Here is a 26,486-nt window from a genome sequence, read left to right on the forward strand (position 1 = left end):
GGGATCGATAGCATCACCACCATATGGATTCTTAACTGGCTGATAAACTGTACCCAATGAGTAGTCCTTAATGGATCTACGTCTACATGAATGGAAGTAAGCAGTGGGGTACCACAAAGTTCCATCTTAGGCCCAGTACTCTTCAATATCTTCATAAATGACTTAGACGAGGGAATAGAAGTGGAACTTACCAAATTCGTGGATGATACCTAACTGGCAGGAATAGCCAACACCCTACATGATAGGCTCAAGATCCAGAGGGATATTGATAGACTTGAACACTGGGCCCTATCTAACAAAATGAAATTGAATTTAGAGAAAAGTAAAGCCTTACGCTTAGACAAGAAAAACCAAAAGCACACATATAGATTGGGTGAAATCAGGCTTAAGAGCAGTAACTGAGTGGGGGATCTTGGAGTCTTAGTGGACAACCAGCTAAATATGAGCCAGCAGTGTGCAACGGCAACCAAAAAAGCCAATGCAATCCTAAGTTGCATTAACAGAGGGAAACAATCAAGATAAATGGGGTACTAATACCATTCTATCAGGCCTTAGTAAGACCACATCTAGAAAAATTCATCCAATTTTGGTCACCACACTATAAAAAGGATGCTGAAACTCTAGAAAAAGTGCAGAGAAGAGCAACCAGAATGATTAGGGGCAGTGGTGGGATTCAATTTTTTTTACTACTGGTTCTGTGGTGTTGGGCATGGCTTGGTGGGTGTAGCTTGGCTTGGTGGGCATGGCTTGGTGGGCATGACAGGGGAAGGATACTCTAAAATATCCATGCCCACCCCACTCCAGATGGAAAGTTACTGCAAAATCCCATTCCCTCTCCACCCCATTAACCTGCTTTGGTTTTATTGTATTGAGAACAGCTGCTGGGGTGCATCCACAGTTTCGTTGTACTTGTACAATGACAATAAATTCTTCTTCTTCTTCTTCTTCTTCTTCTTCTTCTTCTTCTTCTTCTTCTTCTTCTTCTTCTTCTTCTTCTTCTTCTTCTTCTTCTTCTTCTTCTCCTCCTCCTCCTCCTCTTTTTCCTCCTCCTCCTTTTCCTCCTCCTTCTCTTCTTCTTCTTCTTCTTCTTCTTCTTCTTCTTCTTCTTCTCCTTCTCCTTCTTCTTCTTCTTCTTCTTCTTCTTCTTCTTCTTCTTCTTCTTCTTCTTCTTTCCGGCTCCATTCTTCTGTGCAGGGCAACCAAAGAAGACCCAGCCAATCAGCTGGGACTCAGGAGGCAGAGAATAGATGGGGACATTTTTCATACATTTGTAGATATTGATTCTGTATCTGAGAAAGCTGGGCATCATAAATCATGATGGGTCATACAAGGAAAAGTGTAGAGGGGAGTGGAAAAGTAAGTTAACGAGAATCGGATTCCCTAGGATTTGACAGGGGTGAAGGGAGAAATTTCAGAATTGGCTGAAGGGGGACATTTCTCTGTACAGTTTGGGTTCTCATCCAGAGGTAGAAGTTACAGAGACATGGGTGTTCACAACTACTGCTACATCTCCAAAGATCCATCTTCTTCTACACCACCGTAGCCCTGTCTTTTCAGGAAAACGGCCGGAAAAATAGGTGAAGGGTCTGAAAAAGCGTGGAGGAGAATCTTTGGGCAGGTGTTAGGTGAAGGGGAACAGGGCCTTGAAGTCCCATTGGGTGGCAACCGGATTCCTTTGGAAGACAATAGCCAGGGAGGATTCACGTATTCAAAGTTTCTCCTTGCCTTTAGGGCATCCCAGGAGAGAATGGCTTGCCGGGAGTACCTGGGCTATCAGATGGAAGGGTAGGTACAGGACTGCAGCGTCCGCTATTCCCTGCCCTTGCTCAGGCCTGTGCTTGCTGCTCTCCCCTTTGTGCAGCTGCCGCCATCTTCCAAGTGCAGAAGAGCTTCCAAAGCAAAGCAAAGCAAAGCAAAGCAAAGCAAAGCAAAGCAAAGCAAAGCAAAGCAAAGCAAAGCAAAGCAAAAAAAAAAAAAAAAGCAGAGCAACATCAATGAAGAATTGCTTAGGGACTCCCACCGCTTTTGGCAACAACCCTAGAAGCTCATAACTCTGTTGTGCTTTTTTTTTCCTGTAAAAGAAAACAAAACTAGAACTACCTTTTTTTCCATGCACCCTTTATTTCTCTTGCTTTCTCTCCCCATTGCAGAATCCTCTACCACAAGAGAGCATTTCTGTAGAAACGGTAGGACAATATGACCATCATCATAATGTTTCTTTTATGTAGTTCAGGTGGTCCTTGACCTGTGACTGTTGTTAGTCAATGAAGTCATTCAGTGGGTCACCATGTGATGAGTCCCAATGTTATGACTTTTTCTATCGTGGTCATTAAGCAAACACTGTGGTGGTGAAGCGAATTCATTATACCCAATCGGCATATTTTGTTGGAAACTAAAAGTAAAGAGCAGCAAAGAGTGCCAAAAATCTTGGTCATGTCACCATGGGACATTGCAAATAGCCATAAAAATGAGCTAGTTCCCAAGCACCCAAAAATGTGACTGTGTGACCATGGAGAGGTGGTAACTTCAAAATCGGGTCATAAATACATCTTTGTAACCGCCTTATAACTTTGAATGGTCACTAGGCAATCAGTCATAAGTTGAGGACAATTTAGTACAATACATGTAGTCCACGACTTACAGCAGTTCATTTAGTGACCGTTTACTGAAAAAAATGACATAACTGTTTTTCACACTTAACGACCATTGTAGCATCCCCATGGTCACCTGATTTATATTTGGATGCTTGACAATTTACTCATTTTTATGATGATTGTAGTATCCCAGAGTCATGAAATTGCCTTTTGCGACCTTCTGACAAGCAAAGTCAATGAGGAAACCAAATTTAATTAACAACCATGTTAACTAATTTAACAGCTGCAATGATTCACTTAAATGTGGCAAGGAAAATCGTAAAATGGGGTAAAATTCACTTAACAAATTTCTCACTTAACAGAGTAATTTTGGGCTCAATTGTGGTCATATGTTGAGGACTACCTGTACAATATTGCAACGCAATACAAAATATCAATCCTGAATTTGCTCATTTGGGTTATTGGTTATTCTGCAAAGAAAACAATGGATTTTCTGAGAGGGTTCAGGATACTGATCATTAAATCTAAACTACATTTTTCAACTGTTCTAAACACTAACACAAGTAACTACTGTAAGAGCAGAGAAGAACATGGGAAATTGTTCATTTATCAAGGGCTCAGAGAAAATGGAATACCATAGAAAAAGATGACAATCATAGGACTAGAAACTAGGTCTAACAGAGATACTGGGAGTTTTCCTTGAGAAAAAATGAATAAGCAGGAGATACGATAATGCTCTGGATTTCTTAATGTTGGCAACTTTAAAATAAGTGGACTTCAATTCCCAGAATTCCTCAGTCGGCATAGCTGGCTGGGGAATTCTAAGAGTTGAAATCCATATATCAGTGGTGGGGTTCAATTTTTTTTACTACCGGTTCTGTGGCCGTGGCTTGGTGGGCGTGGCAGGGGAAGGATACTGTAAAATCTCCAGTCAGAGGTGGCAATTGCCAGTTCTCTGAACTACTCAAAATTTCCGCTACTGGTTCTCCAAAACTGGTCAGAACCTGCTGAATACCACCTCTGCCATATATGTTAAAGTTGCTAAGGTAGCACTCTAGAAATACTCTGAAGCAAATCATAAGGAATTTTCACCAAAGCTGTAAAACTTCACCCAAGAATTATAGAGTATTATAAATTATTATAAAGAGTATTATAAATCATTTACTTTAGAGAGATATGAATGGCTGAATGAAAGTAGAAATTGATTATGTGTGGCCCATTTTCTATGATTTCAGAAGGCATGAATTTTTAGACTGATTTTTAGACTGATGCTAAGATAAGTGTTGCCTTATTGGGAAGATGGGCAGCATATAAATTAAATAATTGAGCAAAATTCAACTTTATGTGAAGAAATATTTCCAGGCACAAGAGCAGTTCAGTAGTAGGGTCAATTACCAAAGGAAGTTGGAGGACTGTCCTTCATTCAGCAGGTCCAAGCAGAAGTTGGATGGTCTTCCTTCGGGGACACTTCAATTTAGATTTCTCCATGAAGCAGAAGGTTGGACTCTGTGGTTCTTCCAGAATCAGACATGTATGAAATACTATCACTCCATCTGATCCAGCTTATATCTCTAGCTGAGAAACATCCATTTATTTTTATTTATTTAATTTATTTATTTATTTGATTTGTCAATCACTTACAAGATTATAGATATAAGTATAAACATAGTTATAAATATATGAAATGGATAATATAAGAGAAAAAAAAGAATCAATAGGACAGGGACAGTAGGCACGTTGGTGCGCTTATCCATGCCCCCTACAGACCTTTTAGGAAAGGGGTGAGGTCAATAGTAGATAGTCTAAGTTTAAAGTTTTTGGGGTTTGGGGAAGAAACCACAGAGTCAGGTAGAGTATTCCAGACATTGACCACTCTGTTGCTGAAGTCGTATTTCCTGCAATCAATTTCGGTGCGGTTTACCTTGGGTTTGTATCTATTGTGTGCTCTTGTATTATTATGGTTGAAGCTGAAGTATTCATTGACACGTAGGACATTGCAATGTAAGATTTTATATACTAAACTTCGATCAGACCAAAGGCGGCATAGTTCTAGGTTTTCTAGGACTAGAATTTTGAGTCTGGTGGCATAAGATATTCTGCAACGAGTAGAGGAGTGGAGAACTCTTTTTGTGAAATATTTCTGGACTTTCTCAACTGTGTTAATATCAGATACATAATGTGGGTTCCAGACTGATGAGATGTATTCAAGTATTGGTCTAGCAAATGTTTTGTATGCTCTAGTTAGTAGTGTGATATCACCAGAGAAAAAGCTATGTAAAATTAGGTTAACAACTCTTAATGCCTTTTTGGCTATGTAGTTACAGTGGGCTCTAGCACTTAGATCATTAGAGTACTCCAAGGTCCTTGACAGCATTTGGATAATCAACAAGGTCTTGACAATTCAACTTGTATTTTATTTTCGGATTTTGGGGCAGGCAATATGTAAGACAGAACATTTATTTGTTGAGATTTGAAGCTGTCATTTGTTTGACCATTCTGACACATAGTCGAGGTCTTTTTGAAGGGTAGCAGTATTGTCTGTGGTGTCGAATAGCTTTACATCATCAGCAAAGAGAACACAGTTGCTCTTAATATGATCACAGAGGTCATTTAGCATGAAGAGAGTTGGTCCTAGAACTCTGCCTTGGGGGACACCACTGTTGACAGGTACAAAATCTGATAGGACGCTCCCAATATTGACCATTTGTTGTCTGTTTGACAGGAATGCTTCTATCCAGTTATGCAGGTGTCCAGAGATACCATAAGATTTTAGTTTTAGGAGTAGTTTATACCACTGAATCAAAGGCTTTATAGAAGTCTATGTAGCTTGCGTCTATTGCTTTGCCCTGATTGAGTTGTGTAGTCCATATGTTTTTGCAGTGTAAGAGTTGCAGATTACAGGATAGTTTTTTTCTGAAACCAAATTGTTTATTAGAGAGTAGGTTGTTTGTCTCTAAGTGGAGGATAATGGATTGGTTAATAATTGATTCCATGATTTTACAGGTGATGCAGCATAAAAGATTGGTCTGTAATTTTCAACTAGGCTGGGATCTCCCTATTTGAAGATGGGGATGACTGTGGCTTGTGACCATAGGTTTTGCAAAGAGCTGGTCCTGAAAGATTTTTCAAAGATTATGCTTAGAGGTTCAGTTATGGCAGTAGATAGCTTTTTAAGAAGTAGGCACATATTCCATCCGGTCCAATAGATAGAGATGGTTTTAGATTGCGTAGTGCTTTTTCAACATTGTCTTCTGTAAAATCGATATGTATTAGATCATCTGTGGTTCGACTAGGAAATACTGGGCATGATCCATTGCTTTTTACAAATACTGAACCAAAGAATGTGTTAAAGAGGTTGGTTTTAATGGTGTCATCGTTGCAGTCTTTACCATTAGGTCCTTTCAGGGGTTGGAAGGAGCTTGACTCTTTTAGTTTGTTGTTTACAAAATTGTAGAAAGTGTGGGTGGAATTGGTGCGTAGAAGGTTTTCCTCTTGTTTAATGTAATAATTGGTGCATTCAGTCTTTATCTGGTGGCATAAATTTTTGTATCAGCTTTTGAAGTTGACAACATGACCAGATTTGTGCGGATTTTGTGCGGACATATGTTGAGACAAAAGTCAATCATGTTGTGGTCACTGTTGGAAAAGGGTTCTTTAATTTGTATTCCATAAATTGAATTCAAACTATTGCAGAAGATGAGAGCGAGGCAGTTGTTAAGCCTAGTATTGTTGGTTACTAGTTGTTCCAGTCCCAGATTTGTTACAGCATTGTAGAAGGTTGCATGTATGAGTTCAGTTGTACATTTGTTTAGGGTCCAGTTAATATGAGGTAGATTGAAGTCACCAAGAAAGATAAAAGCGTGTGGGCAGGATGCTGCCCATGTTAGTAGTGTATTTAGCTTGTTTACATGTTCAATGTCATAATCAGGGGCTCTGTAACATTGTAAGAACCAAAATGTGATATTTAAGGACAGTTCACAGACTATGGTCTCAGGAAGAGCAAGCTCCTAGGTAACTTGGATGTTTTTTAGATGTAGGGATTTTTTATAGAAGATAGCAACACCACCTCCTCTACGGATTTCACAATCTGGTTGGTAAACATGATAGTCTCTTACTGTGGTAATGGAGTCAGGGAGAGATGCATTGAGCCATGTTTCACAGAAAAATATGATGTTGAATTTAGCCATATTTAGTAAGAGGAGAAATTCAGGTATTTTATTCACAAGGCTTCTTGCATTGAGTAGCTTGCATTTAAGGCCAGTTGTAGTTGGAATTGAAGTAGTTAGGGGTGTGCGTGCCTAGTTTTGAGTGATGGTGGGATGGATGTGGTAGGGTTGGATGCTGAGTTGTGGGTTGTGTGACTTACTTTTGATACAATCAGTGCAGTAGTCAATGTACAGGTCCTTCTCTCCGTTGTCTAGACGTCTTTTGAATTCAGTGTGGAGTTCACAGGAGCGGATTCTTTGCAGTATGGATAAGTCTGGCCCTGAGCGAAGTTTTTTGTGGTTGGGATTGTTTTTTGCAATGATGTTTATTGTATGAATGAATATACATTTGCTGGACTCATTTTTGCATACAACTCTACAAAATTTTGGGGCCACCGAGCCATCATTATATTTGAACTCAGGGCCATCTCTGGTTATTTCAATCCATATTTCAAGTGGTAAACCTTATTAGACTTACATTCTTTCTCTTCTCTTATAGCAGAAAACCTACTGTGCAGATTGCAACTCCCAAAGCTCTAATGGGATAAAAGGAGAAAAGGGAGATCAGGGACAACCCGGAGCTCCAGGAATAGATAATTGTGCACAGGTGAGTTAACTCTGAGTCTCTTCAGCCACAAAGCAGATTCAGTGGGCTTGCAAGGGTGTCCATCTGAAATGCACACACTTTCAATCATTGTGCAGTCACACTGCATATGTGTGATGGAATCTCCAGCTGGACTGGAGGGAAGCATTAAGAGGAATCCTTGCATTGCAGAAAATGGCACAGGTCTGACCATCCCAAAAATCTTTTTGGAACTTTCTTTATTTCTGGGATCCTAATATAGGTAGTCCATGACACAGTGATTTTGTCTTAAAACTACAAACATACATTGCTGGTTTATATATTGCCAACCCAACTAATTGGTGGACAGATTCCTAACAATAGTCTTTTAGATCTCATATAGCAGGAGGCATTCTCAGTTGAAATTGGATGATCTCAAGGTTTGGTTTGGTTGATATTTGGTTTGGAGGGTTGACAAAACCCCAGACTGAATGATAGATTGTGAATTTTAAAAATATTCAGTAAAAGAGTAGTAAAGCATTTCTGTATCATTGCCAAATGAGCTATTAGATATTTCCAGCAGTCGTGAGAAGTTGAGTTCCACTTAAGGATGTCTTGACTTGACTTAACACATTGAGATTTCCCAACCAATTGAAGCAAATTGGAGATACTATATCTCCATCAGCTTCACTCACCTGAGCAATTTCTTTGTGTGATTCCATAAATACATTCAGGTCTCATGCGCTGCCATATATCACAAAGGGGAACAAACCTAAGTGCAATGCCTGACCCACAATTTATACCTTACCATGATCACAAGGGGACCTGGAACATGCTCATCAGTTGCCAATTGCTTTATTGGCATCCTGAAAAATATATAGGCTCAAAAGAAAACTTGAGTGGATTCTTCAATTGAATTAGTCCTGCACTGATCAAGCAAATTTAGTATCTGCAGAACTTTAGTGTGCTGTAAATTCTGGATTAGGAATTAAACTCATGATGCATCTCTTCTACTTTCAGTGCCACACTGAGTTCCGTGCAGAAGAACCCCAGGTGAGTAAATCTCTAGGCCAGATATTTATCCATAAGGCTGCAAAGCAAAGATAAAGACATAACAAATTAGTATCACTTCTTTTCTACCAAATAATATGCAAAAAACAACAGGATACCTATTTCTGTACTCAGGAATCAATTCTCACCAAAATTATATTGGGAATTTGATCTTTCTAAAAACAAGCCATTTGTATGGGCCTTTGCAAAGCTGGTTTAGGTATTAGTTCTTCTGGAAAAACTGGACTGCTGTCTAAATAAACATTTCAATGAATTTTTTAAAGGATATTGGCTATTCACATTTCTGAAGTTCTGTATTTTAGTTGTGACCTTAAGTTGGATAGTAGTGTGGTATTATATTAATTCTTGATTCTGTTGATACCATCAATTATTATTATTTATTTTGTCTAGCTATTGGTATATAAAGACAACAACTATTACTTATTGGTAACACATAAAATAGTAGATATTGTAAGGTACCCAAAATCTTTTGGAGTGAGTGGCCATAATAAATTTAATTACCATCATCATCATGAAATGATGGTCAGTAGATGGTTGTTTCACTGAAAGAGGTCTTCCCCACAGTACAGTTGTCCTTAACACCAACACAGCCAATATTCTTGACCCAAGCCATTTCACTCTTTCTCTAAAGAGTGAAACATAGTCACTCAGTGACTGTGTTCATTCAACCCTCTTAACCACACATGGCCACACATTTCCAAACTTGGTCAGCATGCTAAGTTGGGTTGCATGAACACACATTATTTGAGTAATCTAAGGTTCAATAGTTTTGTAAAATTTGGGTTAATCTAACAGAGCGCATTGTGTGCATGCAGCCATTGTTTGAGCACTGAAGCTACGTGACAAGAACTAGGTTTGCTAGAGATGAGAGAAAACAGCTAGAAAATGTCTAAATCCAGAAAATATTTTCTGATGCCAGCTGTGCCATGGAAAATGGGAAAAAGAATTCTCACCCAACTGCCACAAAGCATCCAAAATGGTGCAATTGTTCCTGTATTGCACAAGGATCGTGCAAGTAATTGAGTGGAGTAAAAGAAACAAACACACTGTAAATAAGCACCAAGCAATTCCGACTAAGCATGCTTAAAATGTATGAACAGTCACAGTTTTTCTATAAAAGAATTAAAAAGATAAAACAGCTGTTCAAAAGGCTGATTTGTTTTGTTTAGTCCCAGGACTCAAGAACATTTGTGGATCAGGTGTTTCCAAACAGGGATTTGGTGGGTCTCTAAGTTCAGGACACTCCAGAGTTCGTTAGCAGTCATTAATAAATTAAGAAATGCCAAATTGTCCAAAGTTATTACTGAGTTGATATTCTATGGTTGATTTCCCTATGAATATTTAAAAATTTCCAATCCAGCTGGAGCTGGTGGCAGAAGTGTCTGCAGTCAAAAAATGTCAAGGCTACAACTGCATGATTAACTGCATGATGCCCTCCTGGAGTCACAAAGAGCAGGTGGCCGTCATGATTGGAGAACCTTTGCTCCATTTTGTATTGTGCACCAGTTACACCCTTTCCTAGGCAGGGAGGCCTCCTGCTAGGTCACTCATCTCAATATGTTCTGCACAGGGCTACCCTTGAAAAGTATCCAGAAGCTTCAGCTGGTACAGAATGTGATGGCACGGGCAATCTTGGGCACCCAAAGAACCGTGCCTGTAACATCTCTATTGTACAAGTTGCTCTGTTTCTTGGGCCAATTCAAGGTGTTGGTGATTCAAAGCCCTACATGGCATGGGGCTAGGCTACCTATGGAACCATCTTTACCTCATCACATCATTCTGTCCTACCCAGTCAGGAAGAGAATCTATCTTGAAGGCTTCTGGTGGCGCTTCCATCAACAACGGATCAGAGACCGTGATCGTGCGTGGCCTCAATCTATGTTTACCTTGTTGGAGGGTCCCAAACAGGACCGGATCTACCTCGGAGGGGTGGGGAAAGAGGGGGAGACTGCCAGCGGGGTCAAGGGGAGCCACATCTCCCCTCCCTGGCTTGGCCTACTCCCCTTGAAGACAGGAGTAAGCGGCAGTCTTTAATGGTTGCACTGAAGATGGGAAGCCATTCAGGAAATAAGATCATGCTGAAGCAGAGAAGAAGTCGGCAGTGTAGAGACCAGGCAAACTAATTAACATATGGACACTAAGGTACCCCAGAATTAAGCTAAAAAGAAACCTTAAGAAAGAAAGATAGTAAAAGCGTTGACCAGAAAAAGTGGGGGAAAATTGACAGCTGAAAGTGGCTTTGAACTTTGAAAGGAGCTAAATTCAAGGAGGAAGCTAGAAGAAAAAACTTGTTGGATAAATAAATGATTTTGGCACTAAATAGGCATAAATAAAAGCTGGACTTGAATGTGTCAAAAAAAAAACCCAGTAATTGTTAATTGGACTTAAAAGCCCTAATGAGAGAAAAGTAAGTGGCGGGGTGTGTGTGGAACTTGGACATAACAGACAGCGCCACCAAATGGTAAAAGAAAAATTTTAGTGACTCTTTAAAAACGCCTGGTTCTTTCAAAAGTGGAATTTGATACAAAATAAGAGAAACTTTGTTTCAATAAAATAGAAACCCTGGAAAGTGAAAGTTTTAAATACAGAATATCAAAATAAAAGAAAGAAACGTGAAGAAATTACTCTGGGATTGTTTGGTGATTTGGCAAAAATTTAAACTTATGGACACTGGACTGTTTGATGAACTTGGAAAAACTTAAAGAGGATTTAATGGAAGCTCATAGTTAGAAATAAACATCAAAGACACTGGTTAAATTAAATTACTGGACAATTGGTTTGGATTTAAAGACTAAAGAAAGGGATAAAGAAAATATAAAAGAAGTGCTTAAAAATGGCAGAACTTTTTTTGGAACTAAAAATGGAATTAAGAAACATGAAAGAAATGTTACATGAAAGAGGTGAGACGTACTACCTAGCTTTACAATAATTAGAAATGGCAATTTTGGAGTATGAAGAATTAAAGAAGATGCCAGCTTCAATGAACAAAGGGATATTAAAGCAAAAGAGAAAAAGAATAGGAATTAAAACTTGGAGATTTGAGGAGGCAATTAAAAAGGGAAATCTTTTGAAAGCCAAAGAATATGAAAATAGCAGAAAAGGAGATTACAGAGGGAAATTTTAAAGAGGGAGGGGATAAAAACTGGAGCAAGAAATGGAGGGGAAAAATGAAGGAAAAAAAGAAACAATAAGAGAAAGGACCAGGAAACGAGGAGATATGGAAATTGTACAAAAATGAAAAGACATTGTTTAGTCAAGAGACATAAAGATAATGGATAGATTAGAGTTAAGAAAGGGGCTTCTGCAAGGTAATGTGGTGTAATATAATGGCATTTGAACTATCTAGGATATAGAAAAATATAGATTCTCAAAATGTAAAGATTGGAACTGATGTTTCTTTGTTACTAGACTACTTGATATTGTTAAATTACATACAGAGATAAATGGAATAAATGTGGGAAAAAGAAACTATGATAAATATGCTAAATATGTTTAATAAATTTAAGAATATAGTTAAAATGCATTAAGAGGATTTCTACAAAAAGACTAAGATCAATTTTTTATGATTAATTGAATAGATTGATTCATTTGAAATTATAAATGATTTAATGTAATTGAAGGGGAAAATACCATGTGGAATCTGGCCTAAAATGTATATGTGTTAAGTAGTTATTAGGAGATTATTATTATTACTGATTCTCAAGATGATAAGTGAATACATTGTGATAAATTACTATTATGAATTAAACAGGAGTTAACTAAATGATATATAATAAGATAAAGGGGTGGTACACTCAAATTAGTAAGCAAAGGGGAAACTTTTTTGAATTATTAGAATCAAGATTGAACTTTTGGAATAATGAAATAAGAATATGTGATGAAATTGCAAATGTGACAGATTAAAATATAAAGTATAATGAAGGTGAAGATATGAGAACTATTTAAAATAAAAAGAAATAAGTTAAGAAAGGAATAGAACGTATATAAAATAAATTTGAAGACCATAAGAATATCTGAGAAAATGGATAGAAAATATGAAATGTAATGATATGATATAAACTAAATGTGAAAGATGAATATATAACTAAGGTCATGCTTGTATGGAAATGTGAAAACCTGGAACCGTGCTGTTCACTAAAAGAGATGTTTTTGAAATATAAAAAATGAAAAACTTTTTACAAAAAAAAAAAGGAAGAGAAGCTATCCTGTGGAACCCATCAGCCAAAAAAGTCTGACAGGCGGGGGTCCAGAAAAAGAGCCTTCTAGACCAGGGTCTCCAACCTTGGCCACTTTAAGACTTGTGGATTCAACTCCCAGAATTCCTCCGCCAGCAATTGCTGGCGGAGGAATTCTGGGAGTTGAAATCCACAAGTCTTAAAGCGGCCAAGGTTGGAGACCCCTGTTCTAGACCATTGCAACCCCGCCTGCATGGAACACTCCCCCTCACAGACCTCTTGACAAAGAGCTCTCTAGCTCTCAGAGGAGCATGCAGCCTTGGGTCTGTTTAGTGCCCTGAAACCATCCCCTCTTGCAATTACTGTTTTTATGCTTCTAATATTTTATTATACACCACCCAGAGTCTCTCTGGGTGAGAGAGATGAGCAGTTCTTAAATATGATAGATTATAGATTAAAATTTCCCATAGGACTTCAATGGTGCGATTGCAGCCACCATCTTGATTTTGTTTTTACCATTACCACCATTGCTGTTGGCTGGTGATATTAGAGAAATATCATGGAATTGGGGTGGGGGTGGGGCGCTGGGGGTTGAAATATTTCTTTCTCTATGTGAGTCAGTTAGGCAAGAGTTTTGAGTGCTATTGCAATCTAGGAGCCTGCAAGCGCATTTTCCATTTAAGAAAAACAATGGTTGGCTACCTAATAATCTCCTGATGTGGCGTCTAGTCTGGCCTTCAGAATAGCTCTAAGCCTAGAAATAGTGTGTCTGTGCCCAACAAGGCATGTAAATATACAAAGCAGCCCTGAAAAATTCACTCACACCATTTACCATGGCCCAAGGGACATGGAGGGTTCTAAACTCATTCCTGTTCATTCATGCAATCAGTCTGGGGTTCTGACATTTGGTTCCACCAAAGATTGGTTCCCCCTTCCCCCTTCAAAAAAAACCCTCATTTGGCTCCTTGGAATTTTATTCATGGAATAAATAATTTTATTCATGGAATAAAATTCATGGAATTTTATCCCTAGTAATTCCCAGTCTCAATCCATGGCTATCCAGCAGTCAATTAAATGAGATTTCTTGATATTTGCTTGAAACAAACTCAAATGGATGTTCATAGGTACTGGCATGGGTGGAAATCCAGATTTGGATGGAGGCAATTTACTAAGTGGGAGAGTGCTTCATTCTCAATATTTAATCTTAAATAATATTTAAGTTTGGTCTTTTGGAAAGCTTTAGAGTGAGCAGAAGCCCAGGAAGAGGTAGAAATCTGTCAGGAAACAGTGACCACTAGAATTACTGTGGCAGAAATGGAGCTTTCATCCAGCAGAGTCCATCTTGGGTTTTGAAACTGTTGCAGATCCTTAACCACTTGAGTCATCTTGTCTTCTCTTCCAGTCTGATAACAATGATCCTGATTGTGCTGGAGGACATCCTGGAAGCCCTGGCTATCCTGGACAGAGGGGTGAGCAGGTAAAGCCACTGGAGAGATCAAGGAGCCAGGATGGTATTGCAGTTCCTTGAATTCAGAAATGAATTTTGTCTTGGCTTCTCCTTAGGGCCCACCAGGCTTACGAGGCTCTCCAGGCCCACCTGGACCAACTGTAAGTATATCCTTTGAACCAATTTCTGCTTAGATCTTTCCCCTAAGCCTTTACCCCCTGCAGCATCATGGATTGGCATAATCTGATGCCTGTCTAAGAAACATGGAATGTAAAGCCACTTAAGGCCAGCCTTCCCCCTCAGTGGATGCTTCTACAACTGGACAGTGTTCAGTTGGGTGGCTGCTGTCTTGCTCTTCAGCAAGAGCCCAACTGATTCTGGTCCCACAAATGTCCTGTTTATTCATCCACACCTACACCCACAAAGGGAGGGATGGACTGTTTGTTCTCTTGGCAGCTATTTGGAGCAATAGAACTTGGAAGTTTACACTTGAATTAAGCAGAAATGCATAATATGTTGCAAAGGATTGGCCTTATCTTCAACAAAAGCTCCTTTGTTTGCCTGCTTTCCCTAGTCCAGCCAATGTGATGACTGAGTGATGACCTCCCTGTTTCTTCCTGTAGGGGCCCCCAGGTTTTCCGGGAATGACTGGCCCACCTGGATTACCTGTAAGAACCGATAAAGCACGTGCTCTGTGCAGTCCTTTGTTGCTGCTGTTTGTTTGGCTTCTCATCCTACTTCCTCCCTTCTTCTCCAGGTTATGGGTCTAATATCTCACCCAGCCTATATTCCCATGTGCTGCCACCTGGTCTGTAGCTCTTCCTCAGTCCTTCTCCTGGCTCAGGGATGCTATGCTATCTAGAATTTTTCTTTCAATCAGAACTTTCCCTTCCAACGATCAATTGCGATAGAAAACTATCTAGTTCCATAGGCAACACGGGGTTCACTTGATCTAGAGAATTCCCCTTTAAGGGTAAGCTCTCAGACAAGATCCTTCCTCAGCCTTCCTTCAGAAAAGCACACTAGAAGACTCCACAATCCCAATTTGTGATGGGATATTCTGGGTTTGGAACTATTTATCAGGCAGTGAGTAGACTGATTATTTCTAGACAGCTGATATTTCTCCCCAGAGATATTTCATATAAAGTAGATTCCAACACACAATTTTCCCCCCAGGGCTTAGCTTATCAATTAGAGACTCTGGTCATGAATACCTACTGAGCTGAATCCCTTCAGAGGAAGCAGTTGGACCCAGGTTCAAATACATACCTGAGAAAGAATCTGTGGACTTGAGAAGAAGCTGTCACTTTTCCTAAACTAAAGAGCCTCCCTTGTCATGTCTGTGAGTTGTGCTTCCAGCTCTTGAAACATCATTGTATCCTCACCTGACCATCACCACCATTCATTAATTCCTGATTTTCATCTCACTAATGACACTGTAACTCCCAGTCTGTGTGATTAATCGCTCCGTGATGTGGCCCTGTCACTGTCTGGTGTCAAGAGTACATCCAATAAAAGCCATCACCATGTAACCTCAACTAACTCTACCCTGCAATGGTTCATGAAAACCTCCCACATGTGTGTGGGGTGTAATTAATGGAGATTCATTCTTGTATTATAGGTTGTGTAGGTCTTTCTCTACTTAGCAAGAAATTACAGTTGAGAGATGCTTGTGATGTGGGACTTTTGGATACTAAAGAGTCTCTGGAGACATCCCCATTGATTGGATGAATGCACAAGCGAGGTCCTACAAGCAACCAGTGTCAACTGGAAGCATTGCTTTCTCTCCTAGTCACCAGGCGTTCTTAGGGGAGATTCCAAATTGGGCTAGTATTTGCATTTAGTAGGAAAATTCAGAATCTCTTTGGGTCTGTAGATGAGGAAATCGAACTGAAGCCTTTCACGGCTGGACCACAAAGGGAAATGAATACAATGTTGGCCAAAATGCTTTGACAATGGTTTTCATTTGACAATGGTTTTAGCAAGATAAGTATAAGTCCTTTTTTTCTAACTTGGCCCTGCAAGTAGAAAGATTGTCCATTTTTCCTAGTTTGACTATTTGCAAGTAAGAAAAACAGTCTCGGTCCTCAAATCTTCCCTTTATAATTGGCTCATCAGAATATGAAAACAGAAAAGACATCTGTAGGCAGCCTTTGTAAAAACAGTATTTCATAATTGCGGTGCAGGAAAAAAAACAACTTAAGTTAGTAAAAAGTGATTGCCTCCTTCCCTTCAACTACTACACAATGAAAAAACATATTCTAGAAGCATTTTAGGAATATATTATTGGATGCCCTGATAAAACAAAGCCCCATTCCTCCCTAATCCAACAATTTTATCCTACAATGAACTTATGGCATGAATTACTTGCTGAATCTCCTCATGGATCCAGTCCCAGGCTTTGGACCAAACTGAACAGTATCCAGGATGATGAAGTAACATGAGAAAAAGGAGGGGAGAATTATCAAAATATAATTCTCTTTCAGATATGTCAATAGGGTGAGATCAAAACTTCAGGTCATAAATATGCAATCAAAGGCCCACAATTTTTTTTTTACATATGAAGCACAGTCGTGTCTTTTTGACCCACCCTGAAGATATTCTGCCTTCTTCAGCTTTTTGCTCAACATAAAAATGTATATTTGCTAAGGCAAGGGTCTTCAAAGTTGGAAATTTAAGACTTGTGGACTTCAACTCCCAGAATTCCCGAACTAACATGACTGGAGGAGGAATTCTGGGAGGTGAAGTCCAGAAGTCGTAAAGCTGTCAAGTTTGAAGACCTCTGTGCTAAGGAAAGAACATTGTGGATCATTTTTTTATGTTTCATTTTTCTCTTAGATCAATCTATTTTTGCTAACTTTCATATCTTCAATCGAAACCTGATCCTAAATTACAGGCCATTTTCTACTTCTGTCCTCCTGGTGAGGCTTCATGTATTTTCCTCATGATCTGTTCCCATGATCACAGAGGAAGGAGCTGATTGGGCACTTATTAGAATGACAGCATAAGAAAGAAAGAAAGAAAGAAAGGAAGGAAGGAAGGAAGGAAGGAAGGAAGGAGGGAGGGAGGGAGGGAGGGAGGGAGGGAGGGAGGAAGATCATCTATCTAAATCAAAGACCAGCACAATCTATCTATCTTTGATGGGGGGAGGGATAGATGATAGATAAATAGATAGATGATAGATAGATAGATAGATAGATAGATAGATAGATAGATAGATAGATAGATAGATAGATAGATAGGTAGGTTTCTCTAAGGATTTTTGCACAGGATTGCAACCTTAGATGTTCCATTTTTTTCTGTGGGAACTAGTCACCAGTTCCCATTGAATTATGAATCATGGCTGTGACTTTAATTTAAATGTTTGGCCAGGATCAGTAATGGAGACTGAAGTGGAATCTAATCAGATTCAATGGTTCTTGTGTAAGTAGTAAAGAGAAAAAAAACAGTGAAATTATTTGATAATGATTTCATCTTCTCTAGAGCTTCCAAGATGCCAATGCAGGAAATGTGACAGCCACATAATACCACTCACTTTGTCTTGGAATTTAGATGTGTGTACTTAAAAACTTGCTGATTTTTTTTCTGCACCACATGCTGTCTTGAATACTCAGAGAAAGCTTTTCCTAGATCATAGGAAAGAAATCCAAATAAAGTTAATTCTTTTCATCTAGCAATGTGTTTCCAATAGTGCTTTGTGGGGATTGGAATATGTCTCCCTGGGACAATTAAGACCTTATACAGGTGGTCCTCGCTTACCAACTATAATGCCTGTTCAATATTACAGTGCTGTAAGAAATAGCTTTATGGCCAATCCTCACATTAATGACCATTGCAGCATCCTGCAGTCACGCGATTGCCATTCAGATGCTTCCCAACCAGCTTGTGATTAGCAGAGTTAATAGAGATGGCGAAAATAAAATTGTAAGTGCAATCACGTGATGTTTTGCTTAGCGACTGCAGCACTTAGGAATGGAGCTCCAATTTTGGTCATTAAGCGAGGACTACCTGTATTTGGAACAAAATGTAAGTGTGTATATGTGTGCGTGTAAGGGAGAGAGAGAACATTTGTGAATATTCTGTCCTTGCCCAGATCATGATCCAAACCCATTTTGATTGTTCCTTGTCTCAATTAGCAATGTCATGTGTGCCCAGAATTTCTGCTGCAAACACTGCCCTTCTAAAACCTGGCTATTCGGAAGACTAACCCGTCAAATCTGTGTGCATTCTATTGATCTCTGTAAGCCTAGAAAAAGCTATGGAAAACTGTGTTCCAGATGCTGATGGTAGCTTTCCTGGCACCAGTGGTTAATTAAAGAAGTGGTGACTACCTCAAGACTACTCGATACTTATGCTGTATTCCTATTTCTATAACTTATTCTCCATCTGTTCCCAGCCTGTTCCCAGGTACATAGCTAGAGAGGCCACCTTCGCAACCGTGGTTCAGTTAAATGGGGGGAGGGCAGACAACATGAAACATGCCTTGTATCTTTTTCTTTCCGAAGGGACTCCAAGGTGAACGTGGGCCAACTGGATTCCCTGGATCCAAGGGAGAACCAGTGAGTGTTGGATCCAACTGATAATTTCAGAGAAGCCTTGAGCTATGCATGGCTCTCTACAGATCGATTGAGACAGCAACTTGTCTGCAAGATGCTAGGTTGGGAAAGGACAGGTCTGAATTCCCTTCGATTGCACAGCTTAGAAGACTGATGACAAGCCTCATGGATGGGTACAGTTGAGATTGATGGAGAACATTTTGGTGTGATCATGACTCCAAATGCCTCAAATAACAAGTTACAGATGACTTGAGGCAGGAGCTAGAATGCCCCATACGTTTTTTTAAAGCAATGACAGAACCTGAAGAGTGTTTCGCTTGTAATCAACCACAAACAGATGATATCAGATCTGGAAAATCTATAATTAGAGGCTGTGTCCATGAGCATCCAGCTGTTGTTGGGCCTCTTCTCTCTCTGATTTAAGTGCATTAAATAGATTCTTCTAATTTGCAGTAACAAGTAAATGGAGAACTCTAGAAGCATTTATCTCCTCTGAAGATGCCATGGAAGTGACAATATTCTCCCTCTCTGCCTAGAGGAAAAAAAATCAAACGAGGAATAGTAGAAGGGAGGACATTTAAATAGGTGGAGGAAGAACATCTCATCTTCTGAGCAGTGAAGGCATTGTAACTGGCCACATTCAAAATAGAAGTTATTTTGTAAAAGCACTTGCTGCGTGCTATCAAAATGCCTGATTGTCCACAAAGAGTTAACTGTGATTTAAAGTGATGGTTTTTGTCTGCTTAACGATAGGGAGGCAAAGCCAGGTAAGCCAGAAAAGGTCTACAGAATATCTTAGCATGCTAAGCTTATTACTGAATTAACCTGTTTAGGGTTTGCACAGTAGGAACTATGAGCTGAGTGGGACCCCCAACTGACCCCAACTCCCCTGAAATAAAAGCTGATTGTGTCGCATCAAAGTAGCCAGCAACTTTCTGGCTGATTTAGTTCAGCCTGTCATCTGAACATAGTAGCTACCCAGTGTACAGACCTAGAGAGGTTTCATGCATTCAAGGCTCCCCTTTCCATTCTACAGTGAGATATATATATATATCCCCCCGCCCCCCTTAGTTTGATGTTTCTCAATCTTGGCCCCAGCTTCTCTTCCACTTCCCACTAGTTTCTCTTCCTAGCTTGAGCCGTGGTGGTGCAGTGGTTAGAATGCAGTACTGCAGGCTACTTCTGCTGCCTGCCTGCCTGCTTGCCTGCAATTTGGCAGTTCAAATCTCACCAGACTCAAGGTTGACTCAGCCTTCCATCCTTCTGAGCTCGGAAAAATGAGGAGCCAGATTGTTGGGGGCAATTGGCTGACTCTGTAAATGGCTTAGAGGGGGCTGTAAAGCACTGTGAAGCAATATATAAGTCTGCTATTGCTATCTGGGGAATTCTGGAGTTGAAGCCCATGCATCTTAAAGTGGCCAAGGTTGAAAAACCTTGCCTTAGTTCCATGATTGCAATTTTAATCTAAGAAATTCTAGATTTCATCTGATCTAAATCTAAGAAATTTCTAATCTAGTTGGAATCCTCACTTGACCTGCAAGGTTGCAGTAAAAAAAGAACAGCTGTCCACCTATTTATTATTCTGACGGAGGATTTGACAAGATGCCAAGAAGGGCCACCACTCCATGTTCAAGTAACTTGAGCACAAGGACATGGATTCTGCTGCATATTGCCGAAGGGGTTAAATGAGAAAAGGAAGACTTGCCTGCCGTGTTTGAGCATCTACCTAAACATCCCAATGGAACTGCGTGGATGCCATAGAGAGCTGGTTCTGCCAGGTTAACTTGAAGCTTCAGTAGTAGCCTGCATTGAGATATTTTCAATGTTCTTCTCTTTAGGGTCCTCCAGGTCAGCCTGGATATCCTGGATCAGTTGGACCACCTGGGCTCCCTGTGAGTATGACCTTCCTTTGTAGCCCTTCTTTCTCCTGGATCTCAAGGGTGTGTGTGCCTTGTACTGTCTCTTCTAATTTCTCCCCACTGCCACAGTCCTGTGAGGGCAGTTCAGCTAAGCAGTAATGACCCTTTTGGCACTCAGAAGGGTTTCATCATCTGCCTCTGCTGGTTGGCTTAGATGCTGATGGGAGCGCTCCATACTGAAGGTGGCTGGTGGACTGACAGGGAAGAGGAGGGCACCCCCATACCAATCTTGCCTTGCGTTTCTCATCTTTGTATCTAATATTTTTATACTTATTATTTTAATTGTAATTAAGTCCACTGAGAGCCAGTTTGCAGAGTGAGATGGGCAGCATATAAATTAGATAGATAGATAGATAGATAGATAGATAGATAGATAGATAGATAGATAGATAGATAGATAGATAGATGATAGATGATAGATATAGATAGATGATTGATAGATAGAAAGATAGATAGATGATAGATAGATAGATAGATAGATAGATAGATAGATAGATAGATAGATAGATAGATAGATAGATAGATAGATAGATAGATAGATAGATAGATAGATAGATAGATAGATATAGATAGATGAGACATGATAGATAGATAGATAGATAGATAGATAGATAGATAGATAGATAGATAGATAGAAGAAAGATGATAGAGATAGACGGACAGACAGATAGCATTGTTGGAGTTGTGGAAGATTAGAATTACACGTATCTATTTCTATTATTGTTGTTACTGTTGCTTAAAAAAGACTTCACCCAGTCAATGCAATGCCCACAAAACATGTATGTTTATATTGAAAAATAAAAAAAAAACTTATTTAACAAAAAAAGACAGAAAGACAGACAGAAGATCATCGATGGACTTCCATGGCTGCCGATGGGCCTGGACCTGGGTCTCCTAACTCATGCCAAAGAGATGGGCTGAATGGCTACATGATGCCTTGCTTTGGGGACTTAAGAAGGAACCTAGTGCCACCCAAAAACCATTTTCTGAATCCCAAGAAAGATGTTGGGTGTTCATCAATTACCCACAGTGGAGCAGAATTGCCTTGTAGAAAGAAAAAAAATTCAAAGACATTTTTTCTGATCCAAAGTTTGCTCATATTTCTCTTCTTCTCATATGATTCTCTTTAGAATACAGTATGCCTTCTTAAAGCCCTATTGGATTTCTATTGCATGTAGGGGAAAGTATAAAATATTCAGATTTTATCATGTGTGTTAAATTTTTCACCATTTTTAGAATCAATAGTTGGAAACTTAAAACATTGGTTTCAAAAGCAGAGTTTGCCAAATTATGTTTGACCTTTTATTAAGAAAAATATTTGCAGAACTTTTATTATTTTATTAGAAGAATGGAAGAAAGAGGGGATTCTTGTTTTACTGCAGTGCTCACTTGCTTTGGCTGCTGTTAATTGCTAGTTTAAGTGTAGGGATAAAGGCACCAGGTTAGAAATGGGAGACTGTGCGTTCTTGTCCCACTTTGGCCACAAAGACAACTGGGTGACCTTGAGCCAAGCAGTTCCTCTTACCCCTAGGAAACAGAGAATGGCAAACTCAGTGCAAATTACTTCTGAAAAACTTGGATCAAGAAAACTGCAGAGACATGATCTGGGGAGTCTCTGAGAATTAGAAATGGTTGAATGGAGGGAGGGGTTTGCTCTTATAGCACTGCTGACAATATTCCCTTTTCATGTTTATGTATTTGCTTACCATTAGGGTGCCAAAGGGGAACGGGGCTATGTTGGACCCTCAGGAGAGAAAGGGGAATCGGTAAGTAACTGGAAGAGGTTTTATCTTAAATGTCCTTTCCTGTAATCCTTTCAGAGCTCATCCTTGGAACTGTGGCTGGGGAAGAAGATCCTTTTTTCTCTCTCCGTATAATCAGAAGTGGAATTCAAACGTTTTAACAACTGTGGGTGTGGTGCTGTGGGTGTTCTGTGGGTGTGGCTTAATTTGTGGGTGTGGCTTGCTTCTTCGTGGCTGGGGGAGAAGGAGAATGTTCCTTTCTTTCCCAGCCAGCACAGCCACGGCCTTGCAGTGGGGCGGCAACTAGCTAGTTAGGTCATAACAAAGCAAGCCAGGCAAGCCCGCGGATGGCAGCTGGGGAGAGCTCAGTGGCCTAGGCTGGCCCAGGAGCCAACTCAACCAGGGCTTGCTTATAGGCTCACTCACCCAGGGAGATCAGGGCCACGGTGGAAAGCAGGTAGCAATGGTGGGTGAAGGTGGGCGAGATGAGGAATGACTTGGTGGGGTGAGTGGGTGGGCAGGAAGGGTCGGGGCCAGCCAAGGGCACAATTTACCGGTTCTCCAAACTGCGCAGAATCATAGCAACCGGTTCTACCGAACCAATCCGAACTGGTAGAATCCCACCCCTGCGTATAACCCTCTTCTCGTTTTTACAAAGCTCTCTCTCCTATCTTTACAGCTGCAAGTTATATCCTCAAAGGCCTTTTAAAATATCATTGGTATACATTTTATTCTGTAGTAGTTATATCCGCATTTTTAAAAAGTATTTTAATTTATGGCTTTAACTGTTTAACATTGCTATAAATCAGCCTGAAAGTAGGAATATGAAAGGGCAAGAAATGCATTAAGATTCATATTAAGTTAGGTAAATATAAAATACCTTGGTGAGGTAAGCTGCCGTACTTTAAGGGCATTGCTAAGCCAAGAGGGAGCCCTGGTTTTAGTGGTGCATTTCTTAACGATACCTTGGAAACGTGTGGATTTCAACTGGCTGGGGAATTCTGGGAGTTGAAGCCCACATATCTTCAGGCTGCCGAGATTGGCAAACACTGTTTTAGCTGAAGCAGATTTCCTAGTTATCAAACAACATTCTGACCAAAAGCCGGTGATTCCATAAAATTTTGATGTATTCTCCTTTATCTTTTCTATGGATAAGGAATTTCATGACATTATAGCTGTATTTCAGTACTTGAGGGACTGTCCCAGAGAAGAGGGAATTGACTTATTCTCCAAAGCACCTAGAGGCAGGACAAATAAGCAATGGGTGGAAGATCATTAAAGAGAGATCCAATCTAGAACCACAGAGACATTTTCTGACTGTGAGAACAATGAATCAATGGAATAGTTTGCCTCCTAGAATTGTGGGTGCTCCATCACTGGAAGCTTTCAAAGATAGACTGGATAATCACCTGCCTGGGGTGGTATAGGATCTCCTGCCATGAGCAGGGTGTTGGATGAGAAAAGATCTCCAAGGATCCCTTCCAGCCCTATGTTCTAGGATTCTATGGTAGTCACTCTCTGTGAATCTAACCAACCAGGAAAGATAATCTCAAGTTCAGTCCAAACCAAGTTATGGAGAAGAAGAAAGCTCACAGGGTGGCACCTTGCATGTCAATGTCTCCCCTGCCAAAGAAAAGGAGAATTGTTCCTTCCAAATTACCCAGAAAAAAAAATACTCAAAGGAGCTAATTAACATCCTTTGCCACCCATTCATTTCATCTGAGCTACAATATGTGTGGGAAAACTGAAAGGAAGGAAAGGTAGGGACTAGGTAGGACTACATCATCAAGAACCAGGAGACCCACCATGGGCTCATTCTCTACTGAAATAGACTGATGGGTTGAGAGACCTAAGGGCTGGTCACGTGAAAGTGTTCTAATTCCCAAGACCATCTTGCTCAAATGGCTGTGGATTAACCTTTCCAAGCCTGACCCTTTTTAGGAGTGTTTGCCACAGCATCCACCATCTCCTGCCAGCATGTAAGTCAGAGGAAAAACCAACCTACAACAACTGAGTATGATTCTTTGGGGTTTAAAAAAAGGGGGACTTTCAAAACTTCTCTGGCAGATTTTACAAATCAATTTTGGAGCCTCTTGCATGTAAACAATTTTACGAGTATCTCAGTAAGGCATAACTATCTGTTCATTAACGATGATATAAATCCTACACCCACTCTCACAAATGATGTCAAGGCTCTCATAATTTTTATTTATATATTAGATTATATTAATTAAGTCTGCAATTTAGTAAATAAAAATAATAAACAGGTTTATGGAAGCGTGTACTTGTTCTTTTTAAACTGTCTTATTCTCTGAAGCCATTATTGTTACATCAACAATTGTCAACTCAAGAGCTTATCTCCTCCCTTCCATCCTCCACTAGGAGCATTCTTAATTTCTAGGAATGTTGCTGATGGAATGTCTCCTTTTGCTCTCCAGGGACCCCCTGGCGGAGACGGACCCATAGGACCCATAGGACCCTCGGTAAGCTTATCAGCTCACTGTATACAGCACGACTGTAGTGCAGGAAATCTTGAGGCTTCCACTGCCTCCGAGGACAACTGAGCTGCAGCAAGCCTTGCCTTCTGTAGCAAATACTTGATGGGAAGTCATTTATGTTTTGCAAACAACAGGTTTGATAGGTCTTGCCTTGAGGAGTTCCCAATCTAAAAACAGTCGGCAGTCAGAAAAGAAGGAATGGTATCAAAGGTTGGGTATCAGAGGTTGAGTCAACAGGGTAAGCGTTTGTGATTTCCTTAGAGATAGATAGATAGATAGATAGATAGATAGATAGATAGATAGATAGATACCAATATAGATATAGATATACTAGTTAGCATGTTTGAGAATGCAGGAAGGGAATCTATTTTGTGTACATTATATATGATCTGGGTCATAGTTCTCACTAAGGAGGTGAACCTGACTCTGGAGTTTATCATACCAGGCTAGATTATTTGAAGGGTTCTCTGGATTCAAAGCTGCTCTACCAATTGAGTAGGAGCACGTCAGGGACAAAGGTTCCAGCTTTCATTCATTCATCATCATCTAAGCCTAACCAGCCCAGGGAGAAGTTCAAGCCTGCAGTGCAACAAGTCCAAGCAAACAACACTCACGTTATTCTTTCCTTGCATCAGGGTCCCAGAGGAGAAAGAGGGTTGCCAGGCAGCTCAGGGGAAAAAGGAGACCAGGTAAGCTATTCTGGGCCAGGAGTGTTCCACTCTGGAAGTGGCCACCACGTGGGGCAATGTGCCCACAGGTTATCCCCGGACACTGCAATAGTGTCCCTGTGCCTCACTGCTTTGAGTGTCATTTCCTCCAGCCTCTGTTGGAGGCTTAATCTGGAGTGCTAGGAGTGATTGCATGGCATGGGCTTGAAAAGGGCGAGTGCGGTCAAAATTCTGTCTGTTTTATGTCAACTGTCCTACCTACTGGTTAGACAGTAAGAGAAACTCCTGGGACATTCTTTTAACCAAGAGTTTACTGAACTCTTAAAGTTTTACTCAAAGTTTACTGAAAATAAATAAAGACTTTACCGAAAATCCCAAATGGGCACAGAAATAGAAACTCCAGTTCTTGTGCAAACAGCGTTAAGAAAACTTTGCCATTTCCCCTCCTGGCCCTCCCATTGTCCATTGTCCACCAATCATTTGCACTTTACTTGCTCTGTGAACAGTCTGCCTGCCTTGGAGGTTCCCAGCCGATGATCTTGGGGTCTTGAGTCTGTCTCAAACTTCCAAGAGGGAAGTAAGGAAGTCCTTTAAAAGCTTAATGCCACCTGAATAAATAATACAGAAATCCAATACAGTAGTTATTTGTCCTTGCCTCCTTCTGAGAGCTTTTTTTCCTCTTCCCAGTTTAGTCATCTGCCCCAAGATTTCTCTGTGGTCTCCTGTCCAAAATGCTAATGTGGTTTTACTCGACTTAGCTTTTTCAGATCAGCACCGCTTGCATCAGGGGGGCTATTTTGCCTATCTGTCTTGGGCATTGCTGGGTATTAATCTACATTTGTTTTATTCACAGGGTTTTCAAGGCCAGCCTGGTTTTCCAGGGGCACCGGTAAGTTTGGTACATTCTAAAATATTTTGTCCTGGAGTGTTGGATCTCCTTAGACAATCACTTTCAAAATGTCTGTGAATTGAAACAGCGCATGGCCACAAGTAAAGAGTCACAGCGCCTCTTCCCATAGATTCCAATCACATCAATTAAGATTCTCCTT

The 26,486-nt window shown here is 40.2% G+C and overlaps 1 protein-coding gene across 5 annotated transcripts in view; it reads left to right on the forward strand.

Annotated features, from left to right (window-relative positions):
• Positions 1 to 26,486, forward strand: part of COL16A1 (collagen type XVI alpha 1 chain) — a 218,845-nt gene that overhangs the window by 169,719 nt on the left and 22,640 nt on the right. For 2 of the 5 annotated variants that reach the window (XM_026702697.2, XM_087939552.1), the window contains 13 exons: positions 1,732 to 1,785; positions 2,151 to 2,186; positions 7,302 to 7,406; positions 8,382 to 8,414; positions 14,010 to 14,084; positions 14,171 to 14,215; positions 14,678 to 14,722; positions 18,560 to 18,613; positions 20,449 to 20,502; positions 22,242 to 22,295; positions 24,710 to 24,754; positions 25,405 to 25,458; positions 26,291 to 26,326. In XM_026702697.2, the coding sequence (XP_026558482.2) occupies positions 1,732 to 1,785; positions 2,151 to 2,186; positions 7,302 to 7,406; positions 8,382 to 8,414; positions 14,010 to 14,084; positions 14,171 to 14,215; positions 14,678 to 14,722; positions 18,560 to 18,613; positions 20,449 to 20,502; positions 22,242 to 22,295; positions 24,710 to 24,754; positions 25,405 to 25,458; positions 26,291 to 26,326 (690 nt within the window). The remainder of the gene's footprint in view (positions 1 to 1,731; positions 1,786 to 2,150; positions 2,187 to 7,301; positions 7,407 to 8,381; positions 8,415 to 14,009; positions 14,085 to 14,170; positions 14,216 to 14,677; positions 14,723 to 18,559; positions 18,614 to 20,448; positions 20,503 to 22,241; positions 22,296 to 24,709; positions 24,755 to 25,404; positions 25,459 to 26,290; positions 26,327 to 26,486) is intronic. The other 3 variants (XM_087939553.1, XM_087939554.1, XM_087939551.1) reach the window with 2 other exon arrangements.

This window comes from Pseudonaja textilis, chromosome 10 (genome assembly GCF_049901715.1).
Source record: "Pseudonaja textilis isolate UNSWEBS1 chromosome 10, rPseTex1.2, whole genome shotgun sequence".
Taxonomy (NCBI): domain Eukaryota; kingdom Metazoa; phylum Chordata; class Lepidosauria; order Squamata; family Elapidae; genus Pseudonaja; species Pseudonaja textilis.